At 51.0% G+C, this 17,020-nt stretch overlaps 1 protein-coding gene across 3 annotated transcripts in view; it reads right to left on the bottom strand.

Annotated features, from left to right (window-relative positions):
* Window positions 1–16,965, bottom strand: part of LOC135319022 (uncharacterized) — an 80,082-nt gene extending 63,117 nt beyond the window's left edge. Inside the window, exons 1-12 of one of the 3 annotated variants that reach the window (XM_064478129.1) lie at window positions 16,788–16,954; window positions 14,983–15,361; window positions 14,230–14,365; window positions 11,674–11,760; window positions 11,166–11,326; window positions 10,829–10,875; window positions 8,153–8,281; window positions 7,676–7,809; window positions 6,742–7,271; window positions 5,275–5,439; window positions 4,855–4,967; window positions 2,902–3,445 (exon numbers count right to left, since the gene is read on the bottom strand). In XM_064478129.1, coding sequence (XP_064334199.1) covers window positions 7,215–7,271; window positions 7,676–7,809; window positions 8,153–8,281; window positions 10,829–10,875; window positions 11,166–11,326; window positions 11,674–11,760; window positions 14,230–14,271 — 657 coding nt within the window. In that variant the 5' untranslated portion in view covers window positions 14,272–14,365; window positions 14,983–15,361; window positions 16,788–16,954 and the 3' untranslated portion in view covers window positions 2,902–3,445; window positions 4,855–4,967; window positions 5,275–5,439; window positions 6,742–7,214. Of the gene's footprint in view, window positions 1–2,901; window positions 3,446–4,854; window positions 4,968–5,274; window positions 5,440–6,741; window positions 7,272–7,675; window positions 7,810–8,152; window positions 10,876–11,165; window positions 11,327–11,673; window positions 11,761–14,229; window positions 14,366–14,982; window positions 15,362–16,787 lie in introns of all 3 variants that reach the window. The other 2 variants (XR_010377582.1, XM_064478130.1) reach the window with 2 other exon arrangements.
* Window positions 16,966–17,020: the final 55 nt, after the last annotated feature.

Here is a 17,020-nt window from a genome sequence, read left to right as displayed (position 1 = left end):
CATTAATCCATTCATACAAGGATCTTGAAAATGCAGACCAATATGTTGTGATGGAAAGCAGATCAATGGTTTCCAGGGGAAAAGATGGGGAGGGAGGGAGGGACAACAAATGGCAGGAGAGAAGCTTTGTGGGTGATGGGTATGTTCACTCTCTTGAATGTGGTCATGGTTTCTTGGGGATATACTTATGTCAAAACGTATTAGCTGTACACTTTATACGTGTGAAAATTACTTTGCCAAGTATACCTCAAAGCTGTCTTAAGAAAAAAGGCACTTCAGTCCTGATCCACCTCAGCGCCTGATTGGAGCGACATGATCAGTCCCTCACCCTGTTTGCCTAACAGGAAGGTAGAAAACCTCTCACGGAAAATAACATATGGATTTTTCATTTGCAATGTCTGCCATGTAATAAAGAATTTCAAGACATGCAACATGTCAAGACTATATAACGGATAATATGAGAATAAGAAACATTAGACAAAGGATGCAAACCCCCAGGTGATGTAGGCATCAGAGTTACCAATAAAGGCTATAAAATACTTTTAATATATTCAAGAAAATAAGGAAATTATGGGAGAATAGACAACAGGGTAAAGACTTTCACCAGAGAAATATACTGGAATGTATTTTTAAGAGAAATCAAACAGATAATCTAGAACTGAAGCCTTCAGCTCTGGAAACAGGTAAACAGAGCTAATTAGGATCCATTTTAAGTAAAACTTTCAGTAATGCCGGGTAAAATACAACAACAAATGTAACCGAGAGCTAACTATGGAAAGAGAAGTTCCCAGGTGTCAATACAAAGAGGACACTTAAAGCCCAGAGTGGTAATCTTGTGAGCTGATGCCACCACACCCTGGAGGGAAGGGGTTTTAATCTGCACATAAATAGAGATACAATGTCCATTTAGGAAAAAGGGTCCATACCAGATGTCGAAGACTCTTCCTTTATATCTATATAGTCAGAGACAGAGATGTAAAGTGGCAGCAGAGGTCACAGTGACACAGGGCCCTGGGCCAAGGAGTGTGAACACCTCTGCAAGCTGGGAAAGGTAGGAAGACGAATCCCTCCCTAGAGCCTCGGTGTGGAACGTAGCCTTGGCCACACGTTGGTTTAAGCCCACTGACAATGACTTTGCACTTCTGCACAAAAGAACAGTGAGATGATGAATGTGTATTGCTTTAAGCCACTGAGTCTGTGGTCCTTTGTTAGAACAGCAAAAGGAAAGAAACTCAGGAACCAACATGAACATGAACCCCAAGCTGCCTGCTGTGCTGGCAAGAAGTTCTTTGTCTCTGAACCTGGGGGAGTCTCCTGTCTTCTGGCAGCATCCACAAACTACCTCATGCTAACTTGAGAGCTTGCAGAGGGTTCAATCTTAACCCTGCACAGTTCTTGATATTTAGTTAATAAAAATGATGGTGTCATCATGGGTATTTTTCCATCTTTTAAATACCCTTCAGTCTTCTAATAAAGCTACCTCTAATTGAGAGACAGTGTAAATAGTTTTCAAACTTCATAATAAATAACTGTGGTTTTATTTGGTTACTTAAATTATGAGTAATAATATTCACATTAGTAAAAGTTATTAAAATCAACATTGTTTAATGAAAATATCATTACTTTTTGCATGAACATGTATTAACTACAATAAATGTTCCATGCTTTGTTCTACGATTTACTGTTAGAGCCTTAAAGAATAATATTTTCCTCAAAAGATATTATGGCAAAGGGATTTCTTTTGGTGGAACAGTTCCTACATCAAATCTGGTGCATGGCTCAGGCCACTGGGAACCTAGAGATGATAGATATTAGGAGGCATTATAAACACAAAATGATTTTTAAAGGAATTAAACAACTGGATGTGTGAAAACAAAGAATCTGAGAATATTCTAGTGAAATAAATGTATTTTTCAGCTTAAGCAAGACACTGGGTGAATAAATCTAAAATGAAAAAACCACCCAGAGATCAGCAGTGAGTCATGCATGCAGTGTGACTGATCAAAACCAAGTTGTTTCCAAACCAGTGTGCAGGCTTGATGCCTTCATGAATCAAGTCTGTGTGGCACCAGGCCATCTCGAATACATGTTGATGAGGTATTTATAAGCCCTTCACCATCCCAGCACAAAGCCCACACATGAGCCACAAGACCATCACCTACACATCTGCAAAAGACACAGCATGGTGAATAGCACTTTTCTTGTTCAGTAGCCGGTGGCAGGGCACTGTGAGCAGACAGAGATACAGGGACACAGAGACACAGAGGCACTTCCCCTCACTCAGCTGATAACCTTCCGTGCATTCCTGGGGACAGGATTGTCATAAAATGCACCATGGATTGATCCTCCTCCTAGGAAAGGAACGGTAGGTCTGTCCTCAGGTTGGAGCAAGGGTGGCCGGAGGATCTCAGAAGAGCTGTTTCAGCACAACCAATAGAAATGTCTGCCACCGTGACCAGGAGAGACAGGTCTCCTGCCATCCCGGTAGGCACTTGGGCTCCTGACAAAAGCTGGGCTCAGTAAAGGCTTGAGTAGAAGGCACAGACCTGAGGGATGCCCCAGCAAGAGACAGGAGGTAGGGCCTGGTTTATGCTGCTCTGGGTGTATCCCAGCCTCATCCGAATACGAAATCAGAAATTTGCAAAACAGCAGAGCTGGGATGGATCATCTACTCCAGACTCCTCACCTTACAGTTTAAAGGGTGGCAGCCCTGGGAGGCAAAGCAACGTGCTAAAGGCAGAGCGTGGAAGTGGCAGCGCCAGATGAAAAGCACCATGGCAACCCCGTTCAAGGCCGCTGACACTGAGGACGGGGCCAAGGTTTCCAACGAGGAGAATGAGACAGTGTAAATACTTTGTTCCCCCCAAAACCCCAAATGTTTACTAAGGCACAAAAACTCACCTTAACTAGCTCTCTTCTGAGGGGGCTCTCTTCTGTCTCCGTCTTTCTGTCTGTCTCCATTTCTCTCTCTCAGACACAAACACATACAATTTTGTGAAAGGGGACTTCCTGCCATACAAAGACAGACTTCACATCTTCAGAGAAACACTTGACAAAGCACATTTCCAATTCAAGTCTTTGTGTGAGGTCTGGGCAACTGGCTTATTTTCTAGAACAATCGGTGGTTCCAAAATCAGGAGATCATCTTCCCCAAAGGAAGAGTTCTGGTCCGTGTTGATGAAGCTGGGGGTGTCACATTTCATGAGCCCGTTAGGCTCCTTCTCTGGCCACCTGCTGCATCTGATGGCTTCCTGGAGCCGAACATCACTGTCAAGGGCTATGGTTGGGATACCAGCTTTGGCCTTGTCCATGCGGTCCACTTCATTGACGTAGCAGTGAAAGAGGGACCTAGATTCGTCATTGTGCTGCCAGAGAACCCCTTGGGCACCAGCGGTCTTCCAAAGTCCGACACAAAGCTGTTCAGTCTGAATCTCTTCTCGGGAGACTCCGCATTGCAATAAAGAAAACCAAAATAAAAGATCGCCCACACTCTAGCTCGGTGACCTGAAGACTTATAGTTTTTGATATCTGCTGAGAGCAAATCCCTGCACAGAGCATGCTGACAAGCACTGGAAGTGAGAGACATCACTTTCGAACACATACAATTACACCCAAGGCAAAAGTCTCGTGAGGGCCCTTGGACCATCCTGAAAAAACATCGCTCCCTGAGAATCCTCAATACTGGTGCATCGCACACCAGTGTTTCTCAGTGGGACACTCAGATCATCTTCATCAGAATTAGTTAAAGTGCTTCTTAAAATGCAGAATTCTGGGGTGCACACCCTCAGAGTCTCCAGAATTAGGGACCGGCAGTCTGTATTTTCATAGCCACCAAGATCACTAAACATGCTCAGATTTAGCACCGCGGTCTACATCGGGTCACCTGAGCATCGACAATGCTGTCTCATGGGGTGGGGGGGGGTGCCATATGTGTCAGTGTGCTGTCCTACCCACGTGTCTCCCCTGATTCTCAGAACTGACAGTGCAGTCCCATTGGGCAAGAAATACCACCATTTCACAATGCATACGCAGGGCGCCTGACTGACAGATACAATCAGTGCTAGGAAAGGGGACAAAACTCAGGTTCCTCATCGCTTGTTTCACTTACTGTGGGACAAATGATCAATTCAAGGGTAATAAATCAGTGTATGAGTGAATAACATGACTCTCGTTAGTCCCACGAGTGCCTGGAAGAGCGAGCCTGGGCACACTGAGAATCATAACAGCCCATCTACTTAATTGTCATCCTCCCCAGATTTATGTAAAGGTTACTTCCACCCAGGCAGTGACCCCTGAAGGGCAAGAATCATGTCTGAACACACTCTCAAATCCAGAACAGAACCTGACAACAATTAGGCTCTGGGGTCTGTGTTTAGCGAGTGTGGAATCTCAGTGATGCCAGCTCTTAGACCTTGCCTTCCCATCCCACCCCTCACGATATGGCCCTTATGACCAGCTCTCCCGGGGCTGGGGCCACGGAACCCATTTACAGGACTGGAAGAATCTGATCATATAAACCATCCCCCAGATTATCATCAAGAGTCACCTGCATTTCAGGGATCAGTAATCCCAGAAGCTTTGCAGTTCAGGCAGGTGAGGGATTTTTATATCAGCTCTGTCTTCTACTGTGACTGCCTGGGTGACATCAGACAAGGAATTCTCAAAAGCCTGAGCTTTTCCTTTCAGGAATAATCTAAATAACAAACCTCGTTGACCACTCAACAAGTGTGATGTGAAGATCAATGATTTACACAGGAGTACAACATTCACTAGGTCATGGATTTAGAATCAGAGAAAAATCATTTGAGAAAGATTGACAGAATGTAGCTTTAATGCAAATTTAAGTATTCTTACCTTTCAGTAAATCATCTTCTTCCCCAACTTATCACTTCACCCAAGTTTAAAAGATGTTTGAGAACAGGGATGAGTGTGCCAGCAATCTGGGACCCAATAACCTAAAATGTCACCTAGGAAAAAGAGGGGAGTAACACATTTTTAAAAAGCATGGTGAGGATGGCGGGGCCATCCCCCAACTCCAGACTAAGAAGCTCTAAGCAATACATTTCCTGCCTGCCTGGGGCATCAGCTGATGTGAAAACCCACCCAGAAACCTCACTGTCCAGCAGCTCCTCCGTAACACAGGCTACACTTTCTCAGAATTAAGAATTGGGGCCAGTAACCACTTTGCTGAAGAATAAAGACAAAGAAGAAGAAGAGCGTTCTGCCCCTCCCCAGGGGAGAGCCCAGACCTTGGGCTGCATGCACTGAGCCTACCTCCCAGGAGAAGGATAAACTGGAGAAGGGCGTCCTGCGAAACTGGGACAGCAAATGTTGAGATGGGAACAAATTGACCGGCTGGCCAGGGACAGCCCCCTCCGTCGCTGCCTTGGCGGCTGCCTCCGCCCCCTCAGCACATCCTGCCCACTTCCGGTGGTTAAGCTGTCAGGGAAACAGTGCTTTGCGACCTGGGGCAACAGAGGCTGCCCCCAGGCCAAGCTGCGGGGGAAATGGGATCTAAACCACCAGCTCCCAAGCGGCAAGCTCCATACCCCCGCCAACAACCCGCCGCCCCCGCAGCCTACAGCACCCCTGGGGCAATATGTCCTGGAGAAGGGTGACCCAGGAATGAGGGGCAGCAGAGGCCACCCCCACGTCAGGCCTCCAGAGAGATGGGAGCTTATCCTCCAGCCCGCCAGGGGCAGACCCCCCTCCTCTCCAACCCTTGATGTCACCGCGCCCACCTCCCAGGAGCAACCTGACCGGGTGTGGGGTTTCAGGCTAATCTTGGGCGGGAGAGGCCGTCCCCAGGCCAGGTCAGGGGAGAGGAGAAGTGGCCCCATTAGGCGGGGCAGCCGGCCGTCGCAGCTGCCTCTGCCCCTCGACAGCATCGCGCCCGCCTCCCAGGAGCAAGCTGACCTGGAGACGGGCATCCGGCTTCTTGGGCAGCAGAGTACGCCCCCAGGTTTGGCCGTGGGGAAGAGGAGAGCAAATTGACAGGCTCCGCGCTGCAGGTCCTCTACGCCTGCCGTCGCCTCCCCCACACTTTAAAGGCACTTCCCAGGGCGCCCCTCCCCCAGCAGGCTAAATGGGACAGGTGTGTCTGGTGATCTGAGGCAGGAGAGGCCACTCCCACACCAGGCCATCGGGGAGACGGGAGCCAATCCACCAGCTCCCCAAGGCAGCCCCCTACCCCCACAGCAGCCACCGCTCCTGCCCCCTGACCTCACGGTGGCCGCCTCTAGGGAGCAGGCTGACCTGGAGATGGACGTCCGGCGAACTAGGGACAACAGGGACCGCCCCCAGGGCAAACCACGGGGAGAAATGGGAGCAAATGGACCGGCTCCATGGGAAAACCTGCCGCTGCTGCCACCACCCCCAACGTAACACGCCCGCCTCCTGGGGCCAGGCTGACTAGGATACACGTGTCTCTTAACCCAGGGCAAGAGACACCGCCCCCAGGACAAGCCGCGGGGAAGATGGGAGCAAATGTGCCCGCTCCCCCGCTGCAGGCCCCCGACCCCCGCCACCCGTGCACCCTGACTACCCTGCCTCCCGCCCCCAGCAGGCAAAGTGGGAAAGGGTTGTCCCAGGACCTGGCGCAGCAGAGGCCGCCTGCAGGCCACGCGGCACAGACATGGGAGCTAATCCTCAAGCTCCCCCGGGGCAGCCTCCCTATCCCCGCAGCCACCACCATCCCAGCCCCCTGACTGCACCGCACCCATCTCCCAGGAGCAAGCTCACCTGGAGTCGGACCTCAGGCAAATCTCTGGCGGCAGAGGTCGCCCCCAGGCCAGGCCCCGGGGGAGAGAAGAAATGGAGCAGCTCCCTGGAACGGACCCCAACCCCCAGCCGCCGCCGCCGCCGCCGCCGCCTCCCAGGACCAAGCTCACCTGGAGACCGGCGTCCCGCCTCTACGGCAGCAGAAGCCGCCCCTGGCTCCGCCGCGGGGGAGAGCGGAGCGAATTGACCGGCTTCCGTGCGGCAGCCCCCCTATCCCCGTGGGCCCTGCACCTTAACCACACCGCCTCCACTCCCCACTCAGCTTGCTGAGTGGGACAGGTGTGTGCAGCGACCTGGGGCAGCAGAGGCCGCTCCCAGGCCCGGCAGCCGGGAGAAGGCAGCTATTCCATCAGTTCGCCAGGGGCAGCCCCGCTCCGCCCCCTTGCCGCTGCCACCGCCCACTGACCTAACCGCCCCACCACCCAGGAGCAAGCTTACCTGTAGTCCAACATCTGGCGAATCTCCGGCGGCCAACACCCCCCCAGGCCAGGCTGCAGGGAAGAGAAGAAATCGACCGGCTTGCCCGGGCAGCCTCCCACCCACCGCCGCCGCCGCCGCCGCCGCCGCCCCCTCCGCCACCCCAGACCATTGCACTAATCTCCCGGGGTCAGGCTGACTGCGAGGATGTGCACTTGCCTTCTGACCCTGGGCACGTGCCGGAGCACCTTCCTGCACCCCTACACTCCCTGTACCTCTGCACCCCTGCCACTCTCTGCCCTTCCGCACTGCCTGCACCCCCACATCCCCTGAACTGCCTGCACCCTCCACAGCTCCTGCACCCCTGCCACCATTTACACCTTTGCACTGCGTACACTCCTGCACCCGTGCTTGTCCCACACACCACCTCTTGGGCCTGTGGCAGTCTCTGCTGTTAGACCAATGCACAGGAACTCACATCTTTGCCAGTATATGATGCATCAGTGGACGTCTGGGGTTGGCTGCAGGAAGGTACATGTTCCCGGTCACTAGCCTGGGCCACTAGGGTGATCTCTGTGAGGTCACCCAGGACGGGCTCAGAGATGCTGTTCTCTGGGAAGAGAGGAGTTGAAACCGGTCTTGAGGGCAGAGCTGTGCTCACCAGGTCGTCCACGCTTCATGTTTTACACAGGGTTTCGGAGAAGTGAAATTGATCCGGCCAAGTAAGACCGGCCTGCTGTGCGCCCACCTCAGTCCTGGGCTCTGAGGCAGACCGACTGGCTCCCACCATCAGGACACAGTTTGGGCATCTGAATGGTCCCTTGGAGGCATCCTATCACTTCTCAGGAAGAAGTCTGGCTGCTTCCACCCTATGGCCCTCCCTCCCACTGTGCTGGCCTCAGGAAGGTTCCTTATTTGGGGAAGAATGCAGCCCACCCCCTACCCCACCCCTCACCTTTCTCTAACCCAGGCTGGTGCTTTCTCTGCCCTTCAGAGTCTGGAAAGCCATTTCTCTTCAGGTATGTCCCTTCTGAGATGGACTTGCTTCCACTCAATTCTAGGCGAGGATGCACCATGGAATGCACTGGGTAAGAGAACCAAAATAAATAGTTTCTTCTGTGAGGTTTTCTGTTTATCTACTGGGGCTGGGCTGTGTGTAGTTTGCTACAGCTATTCGTGCGAGAGGCTAAAGCCACCCGTGAGTCCTTGTTTCCATCTCCCCGCTGTCTTTGGGTTTTCCCTAGACACTCCTGAGACATTTACTTCTTTTAATTTTATTCCTGTTATAACACAGGGGCCCTACTGAAATGGAGGTAAGGTGTTGGGGGAGTGGGACAGAGCAGGGCATTTGTAGTCCTGTGATTAGTTCTCATTGAGCCTGTGCCCTGAGCTGTGACCTCCACAAGTGTGTCTCTTTCCCCCACCCCAATTTGGGTGACACAGAAGGTATTTCCCTTCCCCCAGGTAGGTTAGGCTCTGGTAAAATAATTTCTCATTAAAAAAAAAAAACAAAACACAACCACCCACAATGGAAGAGAATGTTCTGGGTGTATTTCAATAGAGCTATTTTTTCCTTTCCTGGCAGGAACCATGAGGAGTTTTCCTATGATCTTCACTCTGAGAACAGGAAACGGTCCTGGAAGTAAAATGCATGAAAAAGAGCAGGGGGCCCCTCTGACTGGCCCCCTGGAGTTGTCACACTCGGACTTCCCCACGCTGAGCCTCCAGCTGGCCTCAGGGACCTGTTAAATCTGCCTGCCCCCGGGGTTCTTACAAAAGCGGGTTCTGCCCTGGGAGCTGTGACTCTCCAAGCCTGCCCGGCTGCCTCTCTGTGTTGGGAGCAGCTTTCCCCCTCAGTTTTCTTGTGGATCTAAGAAGAGCAGTGGGTTTGCAGCTCCCTCAGCTCTGGTGTTGTTTTCAGGACAGAAGGAGCAACTTCTGAGCTCCACACGAGCTGGACCAGAGGCTGGAAGCCTCCCCTCCTCTGCCTCCATGCAGACAATCAGTGGCTGTGGTTCTGGCCGAGTTTCTGAAGATGTGGATTTAAATACACACATCCCAGCCCCCACAGGAGCACACAGTCCCATAAATCCCTACAACTTCCACTGGTAACTACGGAACTGATGAGGACACGGGTTTCGGGGCTGCAGAGGCCTGACTGCATGACTTTCTCCGTGGCCTATTAATGTGGTTGTTATGGGCCTTGTCTGAAGTGGCTTGCTTACCGCACCTGGTACATGGGAAATATAAAATAAGTACTAGAACCTCCACTTTTTCTCCCTCTTGGGCCTTCCAACCTAAAAAGTAATACGTGAACTCAGACGGCCTAGTCACCACAATGAGGTCCGACCAGCCCGGCTCTCCTGAGTGATGGACACTGACTTGCGCATTAACTCGGAACAGTAGGGGAACCGCCTTCCTCTAACTGGGCATCTCCCCACACCAGGCACGCCCTCAGCTGAGAAGGGGCCAACTCCCCCATTGAGGTGTGTGCTGGTGGCTTCAGTGTGACCTGGCCCTGCCGGGACATGAACCTGCAGTGAGGTGGAGTGTCAGGAGGAGTGGGGTCCCTGCTGGGGCAGCAGGGGGCCCGGTAGCACCCTGCGCAGCCTGGTGCCTGAGGCTCCCCAACATCTCCTACGGCCCCCGGGTCGGCTCTGGTCTGGGCCACTCCATGCACCCTCCCAGTATCTTTTCATTAAGTCCCTTTTTTGCTTTTATCAGCCAGAGGTGGCTTCTGTTGCTTGTTCAGTGAAACAGTGCATCAGGAAACCAGACTATTTCTAAGATCAGTAAAATACGAACTTTGGTCAGCTCGCCGGGCAGACCGTGCAGCACAAATTCCCGCACAGGGCTGTGCAAATGCCTTACGTGAAGGGTCCTCATCATCTGTCTTCAGAGATACAGAAGCTCGTGGTTCAGTTAAAACCTCAGGGAGGGATTGAGGAATCCAAAGCTGGTTGGTTTCAAAGACTAACCGGTCAGAACAGACCCCTGAGCTGTGGTCAGAAGCCTGGCTCAATGTCACGCAGACTCAGCACCCTAATGTCCAGTGGGGCCGGTGCTGTTTCCTTTACAGGCTCTCGTTGGGGAGTCACTGTAGCCCCTTACACTCAGCAGGGAATCCAGCCCTCTTAGCCCCCACCCTGAGTGTTCCATGACACAAATCTCGGGAGTGTTTAATTTTCATCTTTGTTTAGGAGGATGAATGTGGGGCAAGAGGAGAGATAAATTCACACTTAGTGACACCAAGTCACAGCCAGTACCTCCTCCTCGGAGAGCTATGTGCTCCCACAGTGGTGGCTGGGGGGCTGGGCAGAGCCCCTCCTCTGGTCACAGAGGGACTCACTCCTCTGACTGCAACTGATGGGTTGGACAACCAATCCAGAGGGGACAGAGCATCTTTCCCGGGAATTTGGAACTGACACACAGAAATTAATTTCACTCATCTGGGGATTGGGAGGAGGGTGGGAATCAAATGAAACCAGAGCAGTAGAGAAAGTTACAAGTGAATGAGAGAGACAGAGAGACTGAACTTGTGAGAGTAAATAGTGTGAAGGAAGGATTACAATCAGGGCACAGAGGAATTCCAGCTCCTGGCAGTCTAGTGTGTCCCAGCCCATCAACAAACCTGCGGGATGGTTAACATCATTCCAGTTTTGCAGATTAGGAAACAGGCTGAAAGAGACGGGGGTTGGCTTTGGGTGCACAGTTAATTTAATTGCCACTGGACCCCTCACTTCCCACTGCCTGAAGGCACCATGATCCTCACAGGGACCCTGCAGTGCTGACAGCCTAGCACCCTGATCAAAGGGACCCTGCGGGAGTGGGAACCTCTCTGAGTTTGGAGAGTTCCCTGCACCGAGATTCCATGCATCAGCCGGCTCCCGCTCACCCCAGGTTAACGTCTCCCCAGCTGTGTAGTCCCCCGACCCGCTTCCCTCCCTGCCAGGCACCCCCGTTCTTACCACCGAGTGTACTGCAGGAATTCAGGCACAGGGATGCCCAAAGCAACACGAGCCCACCGGCTGTACAAACAGCAGACTCTCAGCCCCACCTGCGCTCCATGGGGATAGTAGGTGTCCTCACCTTTCATGTACCTAAGGCAATCTGTTTCTTCAGCTGGAGGCTATAGAGAAAAATAAAAGGTCCAAAACATTGTTCAGTGAGGAATTCCTCCAAGGACCTGACTTCAGAGTCTACAAACAGTTGTGCTGGCCGCTCTTACCCCCGGACATTGGGTGAGGTGGATTATTGATCAGCACAATCGCCGGTGGCCCAGCTCCTGGGCTTGGCTGCCCAGAGGGGGCTGGGGGAATGGGTAAGGCCAGGGCACTCAGGAAGAGCACAGAGGACCTGACATCTCGCCTCCGCAGTTGTAAACCCTTCCCCAAATCTCAAGGCATCGGACAGAGTGCAGCCACCACAATAATGAGATGTTCCCATCACTTCACTCACTCCTGTTGGTTCACTTACGTGCTGAGCATCCACTGGGTCACAGGACATGACACACAGGATGGCCGATGGGACAGGCTTGGTACTTCCCCCTGGATCCTGTTCAATCTGATGGAAGAATGATCACTCATAAACGGTTTCTCAAAAGGATACATAGACAGGAGACAAACTGCAGAGTGAATCAAATTTTAAAATATAAATGAAGATCCCCCAGTCTCCCCGCCTAAGGTTAACAGCATAAAGAAAATAGATCTTGCCTTTGATCACCAAGGAAGTGGTCACCCTCTCTCAGGAGGAAAGGAGAGTTAATCTTTGAGCAGGACACAGAAGTGCTCCATCGAATTGGACCAGGACCTCTGCTTTCATTCAGCAAATCTGTATAAGCTCCTACTACTTATGGGAATCTAGTAACTATACCCATTCCCAAGGCTCTTGGGCTTTATTAGTCAACAAAATAGACACGACTCCCCATCACTGGGGGCTCAGAGTTTTAGCAGAGAAAACAGGCAACATGATGGGGGTAGCAAGAGCTTGGGGAAAAATAAGAGTGATATGAGCAAACTCAGGTGATGGTGGTGGGGTGGGAGGCAGGCAGGAGGGAATAAGGCAATCCTGGCAGATCTCAAGGAGTAATGAACTTGAAGCAGAATAGATCCGGAGGAAGAAGGAAGAGCCGGAGCCAGAGGCCCCCAGAGTGATGGGGAGAGTGTGGGCGGAGAGGCAGAGCAGGCCGGGTCCTCGAAGACTTTGGGACGACTTTGGCTCCTAATGGAATGGTGACCCTTTTAGTGAGTTTTGATGGGATGGGTGATGTCCAATTTATGCTTTTGTTTTGAGTTTTCTTGGGAGGAGGTTAATTTATTTATTTTAGTGAAGGTGCTGTAGTTTGAACCCAGGATCTCATGCATGCTAAGCATGCACTGTATCACTGAGCTACACCCACCCCCTCAATGTATGCTTTTAAAGGCTCCCTCTGACTCTGTGTGGATGAGATTGTAGAAAAGCAAAGATGGAAGAAGTAGGCTAATTGGTGTCCAACAAGGGGTTGAAGGTGGCTCCTAGGAGGGTGGGGAACAGGGAGTATGTGGTTAATGATTTCAGAGTAGCCAGAATTTTCTAACAAGCTGGATTTGCTGTCTGTGTGTGTGTAAGAGAAAGAGAGAGAGAGAACATGGTTCCAACATCTGGACCTGGAAAATGGGATGGATGTCCTCTCCATCCACAGGGGATGGGACAAGATGGGGCTGAGCAGGTGGAAAGGGGCTGGAATCAGCTCAGTTCTTCAATGTCATGATTAAGGAGTCTATTAGATATTGCCACAGAAATGCCTAATAGGTAGAGGAGTCTGGGGTTTTTTTTCTTTCTTTTTAACATTAAAAAATATAATTTAAATGTATTAATTTTATTATGTGAATGGATTTGGAATTTTATTTCATGCCAAGGTATATGTTATAATAGCCAAATGGAAAATATATCAGAAAAGGGGAGAAATGAGGGCTTTCACATAAACTGACTGTCCATAACGTAGGTAAAATTTCAATGAAACAGTCTTCAGTGCAAAAACCTCATCTTGGTGTTACATAAAATTAAATGAAAAAGGACTATGTTGATGTATCATTATTTCATGTTACATAGTAGCCCCAAACAAACACACTGTTTAACTATGAGGCTTGTAGAAATACTATTCACTTTATTGACATAAATACAGAAATGCAGAAAGGTTCTAAGGTTGAATAAGCATCTTAGTGGAAATAATAGAGATCTGAGCATTTCACATGATATGTATGGACTGATTCAAAATTTGGAAAAGTAATTTACACAGTAGAACATATGTATGAATGTGAAAGCAAGATGAATGAAAGAAAAAGAATATGAGTATCAGGGAGAGAGTTCCAAATGGAAAAGGCCAATCAGGGAGTTTTGGACAAATCGAGAAATTGATGGCATGTCAATTTCCAAGTCTGTTTGCTTCCACCAAAAGTATAGCAGTGAGATAGAGGAGAGACCCAGGACCCAACTCCGAGGCACATTCGCAGTAAATATTTGGAAAAAAGAGGAGACGTTGGCAAAAGACCAGCCAGTGGATCGAAAGCAGAGCGATGGGCTGGAGGCCAAGTGAAGCAGGAACACGGGGGAGGAGAAATGGAAGAGTTGGGTCAAATGCTGCCAAAGGGCCACGCATGATGAAGACTAAAAACTGACCACTATATTTAGCAACGTGGGGTCACTGATGGCCTTGACAGAGCAGTTTCCATAGAGCGAGGGATCAGGGGGAAAGCCAGAGTGGGTGCCAAAGGGAATGGCTCAAGAGAATATGCAGACAGTGAGTTTAAACGACTCATTAAAGATTTGCTGCAAAGACATGGGGTGGCAATTGGTGGGGGCCAATTAGAGTCAAGGAGTGCTGTTTGTTTCTTTTAAGAGGATGGACTTTTATATACTGATAGGAGCCAACTAGCAGGAGAACAAAATAGATGAGGTAGTGACAGAGAGGATGGATGTGGGAGTGACAGCCCGGAGAAGATTGTATGGATGGGCCCCCTGGTGACTTTTGGATGATCTGGCTTTCGATGTCACCTGTAATAAGAGGTGGGGCAGCGAGAGTGAGGTCACAGACATCAGAAGGCGAGCGGATGTGCTGGGAGTTGCTGGTGAAAGTTCTCTTCTGTTGGCTTCAGTTTGCTTGGTCAAAGTAGAAAAGTAAACTTACCAGCTGAGGGACGAGAAGGAAGAGTTACTGGAGTCATGAGCAGAAGATACAAAAGAGCCTTCAGGGACAATGGGACAGTGAAAAGAGCAGAGGGAGACGGGGGGAGTGTGCTCCCAGAAAGTTACATTTTATCTTTGAGGTCCCCAAGTGTTGGATGTGTGATGGCCCTTCCTGCTGTCTACGAAATAAAAATTGAGTATGGTTCAGGGAAAATGCTATTTCATTCTAAGAGGCTGCCTGTTTCTCAGGAACGGTCATCTTAAACTGCAAACACTACAAAAATGTTGAAAAGAAAAACTTGTGTACCCAATGACCCACTATTTTCTATAAATTTGGTTGCTATTTAGTTCCCCTATCAATACCACAGAACCGATACTGCCTAGGATGGAGATACATCGATGCTTAAATGGAAATGAAATCTGTATCTTTTTCCTAAACTCCATGGCTTCCTTAACATCCCATTCCCCTTGGAATTTAGGGGTGTCCGGTATAAGAAATAAGAAACAGTTTGAGAAAATCCCGGCTCAGAATTACACAGCACAACCTCAGCTCAGAAGTATACAGCCATAAAAATGTTTAGAAGCAAAACTCCATAACTACTCTTAAAGAATTTTGCAAACCTGGGCCTGCCCAGATGTTTCCAAACTGGAAAGGTACTCCAATCAGTTGACCGGTACGGGAACCAGAGGCTGGTCAGCCTTTTCTGTAAAAGCCAGAGAGTAAATATTTTCAGTTTTGCAGATCATTTTGTTGTAACCATGCAGGTCTGCAATAAGAAAGCGAAGAGCACTGGGAGACACGAAACAAATGGGCATGCCCACACCCTCCCTTCCACTCAGGGCAGCTTCTCTGTGGTGGGGAGCTTTGCCACAATGACTTGTTTCTTTGTTTCCATTGGTTTCTTTGTTTCCACCTTACTGCTCAAACTCAGAACTTCAAGTGAGCCTGGTCCTTCAGCATCCATGCAGAAAGAAGGCTGAGCGGGGGTGGGGATCCCACCTGACAGAGAAGAGAGATGGCTTGTCACCATGACATGAGACAATCACACCTTCCGGGGTGAAAGGGAACAAAGATAAGGGAGGGGCACAGCAGTGGGACCCCTGGGTCACCTGCCAGGCTTGCTCTCCCTCCACGGCCACCCTGGGGGCCTGGGTGGTGTTGGAACTCAGCTACAGTGATTAGGCTGAGGGGACTCAGGATAAAGGACCCTCCGTCTCCACACCGGGTTCCAAACGCAGCCTCTCTAAGTCTACCCTCTGAATTTCTGGAACTCAGCTGGAAGAATACATGATCAGGCCAGACCCAGAGCCCAAGCCAAACACGACAAGGGTCACGTGGGGTTGTAACCCGGTGCTCAGCGGTCGGGGTCTCCTTGCAAATCTGCAGAAATCCCTGTTCTGCCTCATTCCTGGGAGAAACCCCACATCTCTTCCTGCTCTGTCTGTTCTTCTCTTGAGGCTATTGTCCTGGAGGGATGCAGAGTCCTTGAACCTGGCCCTCCAAACGTACATAAGCAGCCTGTTCAATAAAACAAATTATGCACTTTTTCACATTTGCCAGTTTTTTGATTCCAGAAAGGCTGCGGGACTCTTTCTCACTGTCTCCTGTGCCCCCACCACTTGGTGGCCCTCTCCTCATGGAAACACGATTTCCCACAACTGCACCCTGCCTCCCAGCTTGTCAGAGGGGAGTGACCCACAAAGACACAGGTGTTTGTGAGGATCCTGTCCCCCAGCAGAAAGACTACTCCTGGAGCCACGGACAGGGATCTGGCCTCCTGAGCCGCTCAGCTCTATTTGAAAGCCTAAACTGGGGACCCCGAACATTGCTGACTGACTTTCTGAGTCACCTGGGCTGGAAGGGCCTGATTTTTCTTTCCAAGAATGGATGTAGCACAGCCTCCATTTTCAGGGCTGACATTCATGACGTATCTAGTTCCCCCAAATGCACCCCAGGAAGGAAAGGCCCTTCCATCCCACTGGTTAGAAACCCAGCCCAGGGGAGTTCCAAAGCACTGCATTGCTGTCAGGTCCAGCATCCCTGCAGAGTGGCCCCTGCCCCTGAATGAGCCCCTTCCCTGGGCCTTCCCTGCCTCGACATGACCACACCCCAGGTGGTGCTGGGGAAGGCAGGGAGTGCAGTGAGGGGAGGGGGGAAGCAGAGCCCCTTGCTCTGGAGTGAGGAGACCACAGAGAAAGGCACACACCACCCCGACCCTATACCCCAAACTCTTAGCTCCGCCAACACAGGGGCCGCTCTGCGCCCTCTCACCGTGGCTCTCCTGTGAGACTGCACCCAACCCGACATCTGGTACCCAAGCCCTACCTCCCCTCTTATGACAGATCCCGTCTTCTTGGAAACTGCCTAGCAGCGCGTATTCAAGGCCGGCAGCGGGCCTGGCGAATCTGCACTTCAGGTGCCCTACCTGGCCAGCCGTGCGTGCCTGGGCTCAGTCCTCTATCTTGCCCACCGGTAGCCTGGGTCCACGTCCGGTGCAAGCGGAGGCCACGGAGCCCAGGCTGATCCCCACACACGGACAGGTGAGGGTGCCCCCGCCCCGCTGCCCCGCTGCCCCGCCCACTGGTGGCAGCAACGCCCCAGCCTCCGGCCGGCGCCACCTGCAGGTCAGGACTTCCGGGCGGCCCTGCCCTCCCCGGC

The sequence above is a fragment of the Camelus dromedarius genome, chromosome 23, assembly GCF_036321535.1.
Source record: "Camelus dromedarius isolate mCamDro1 chromosome 23, mCamDro1.pat, whole genome shotgun sequence".
NCBI lineage: Eukaryota > Metazoa > Chordata > Mammalia > Artiodactyla > Camelidae > Camelus > Camelus dromedarius.
This window is presented reverse-complemented; position numbering and strand designations above follow the sequence as displayed.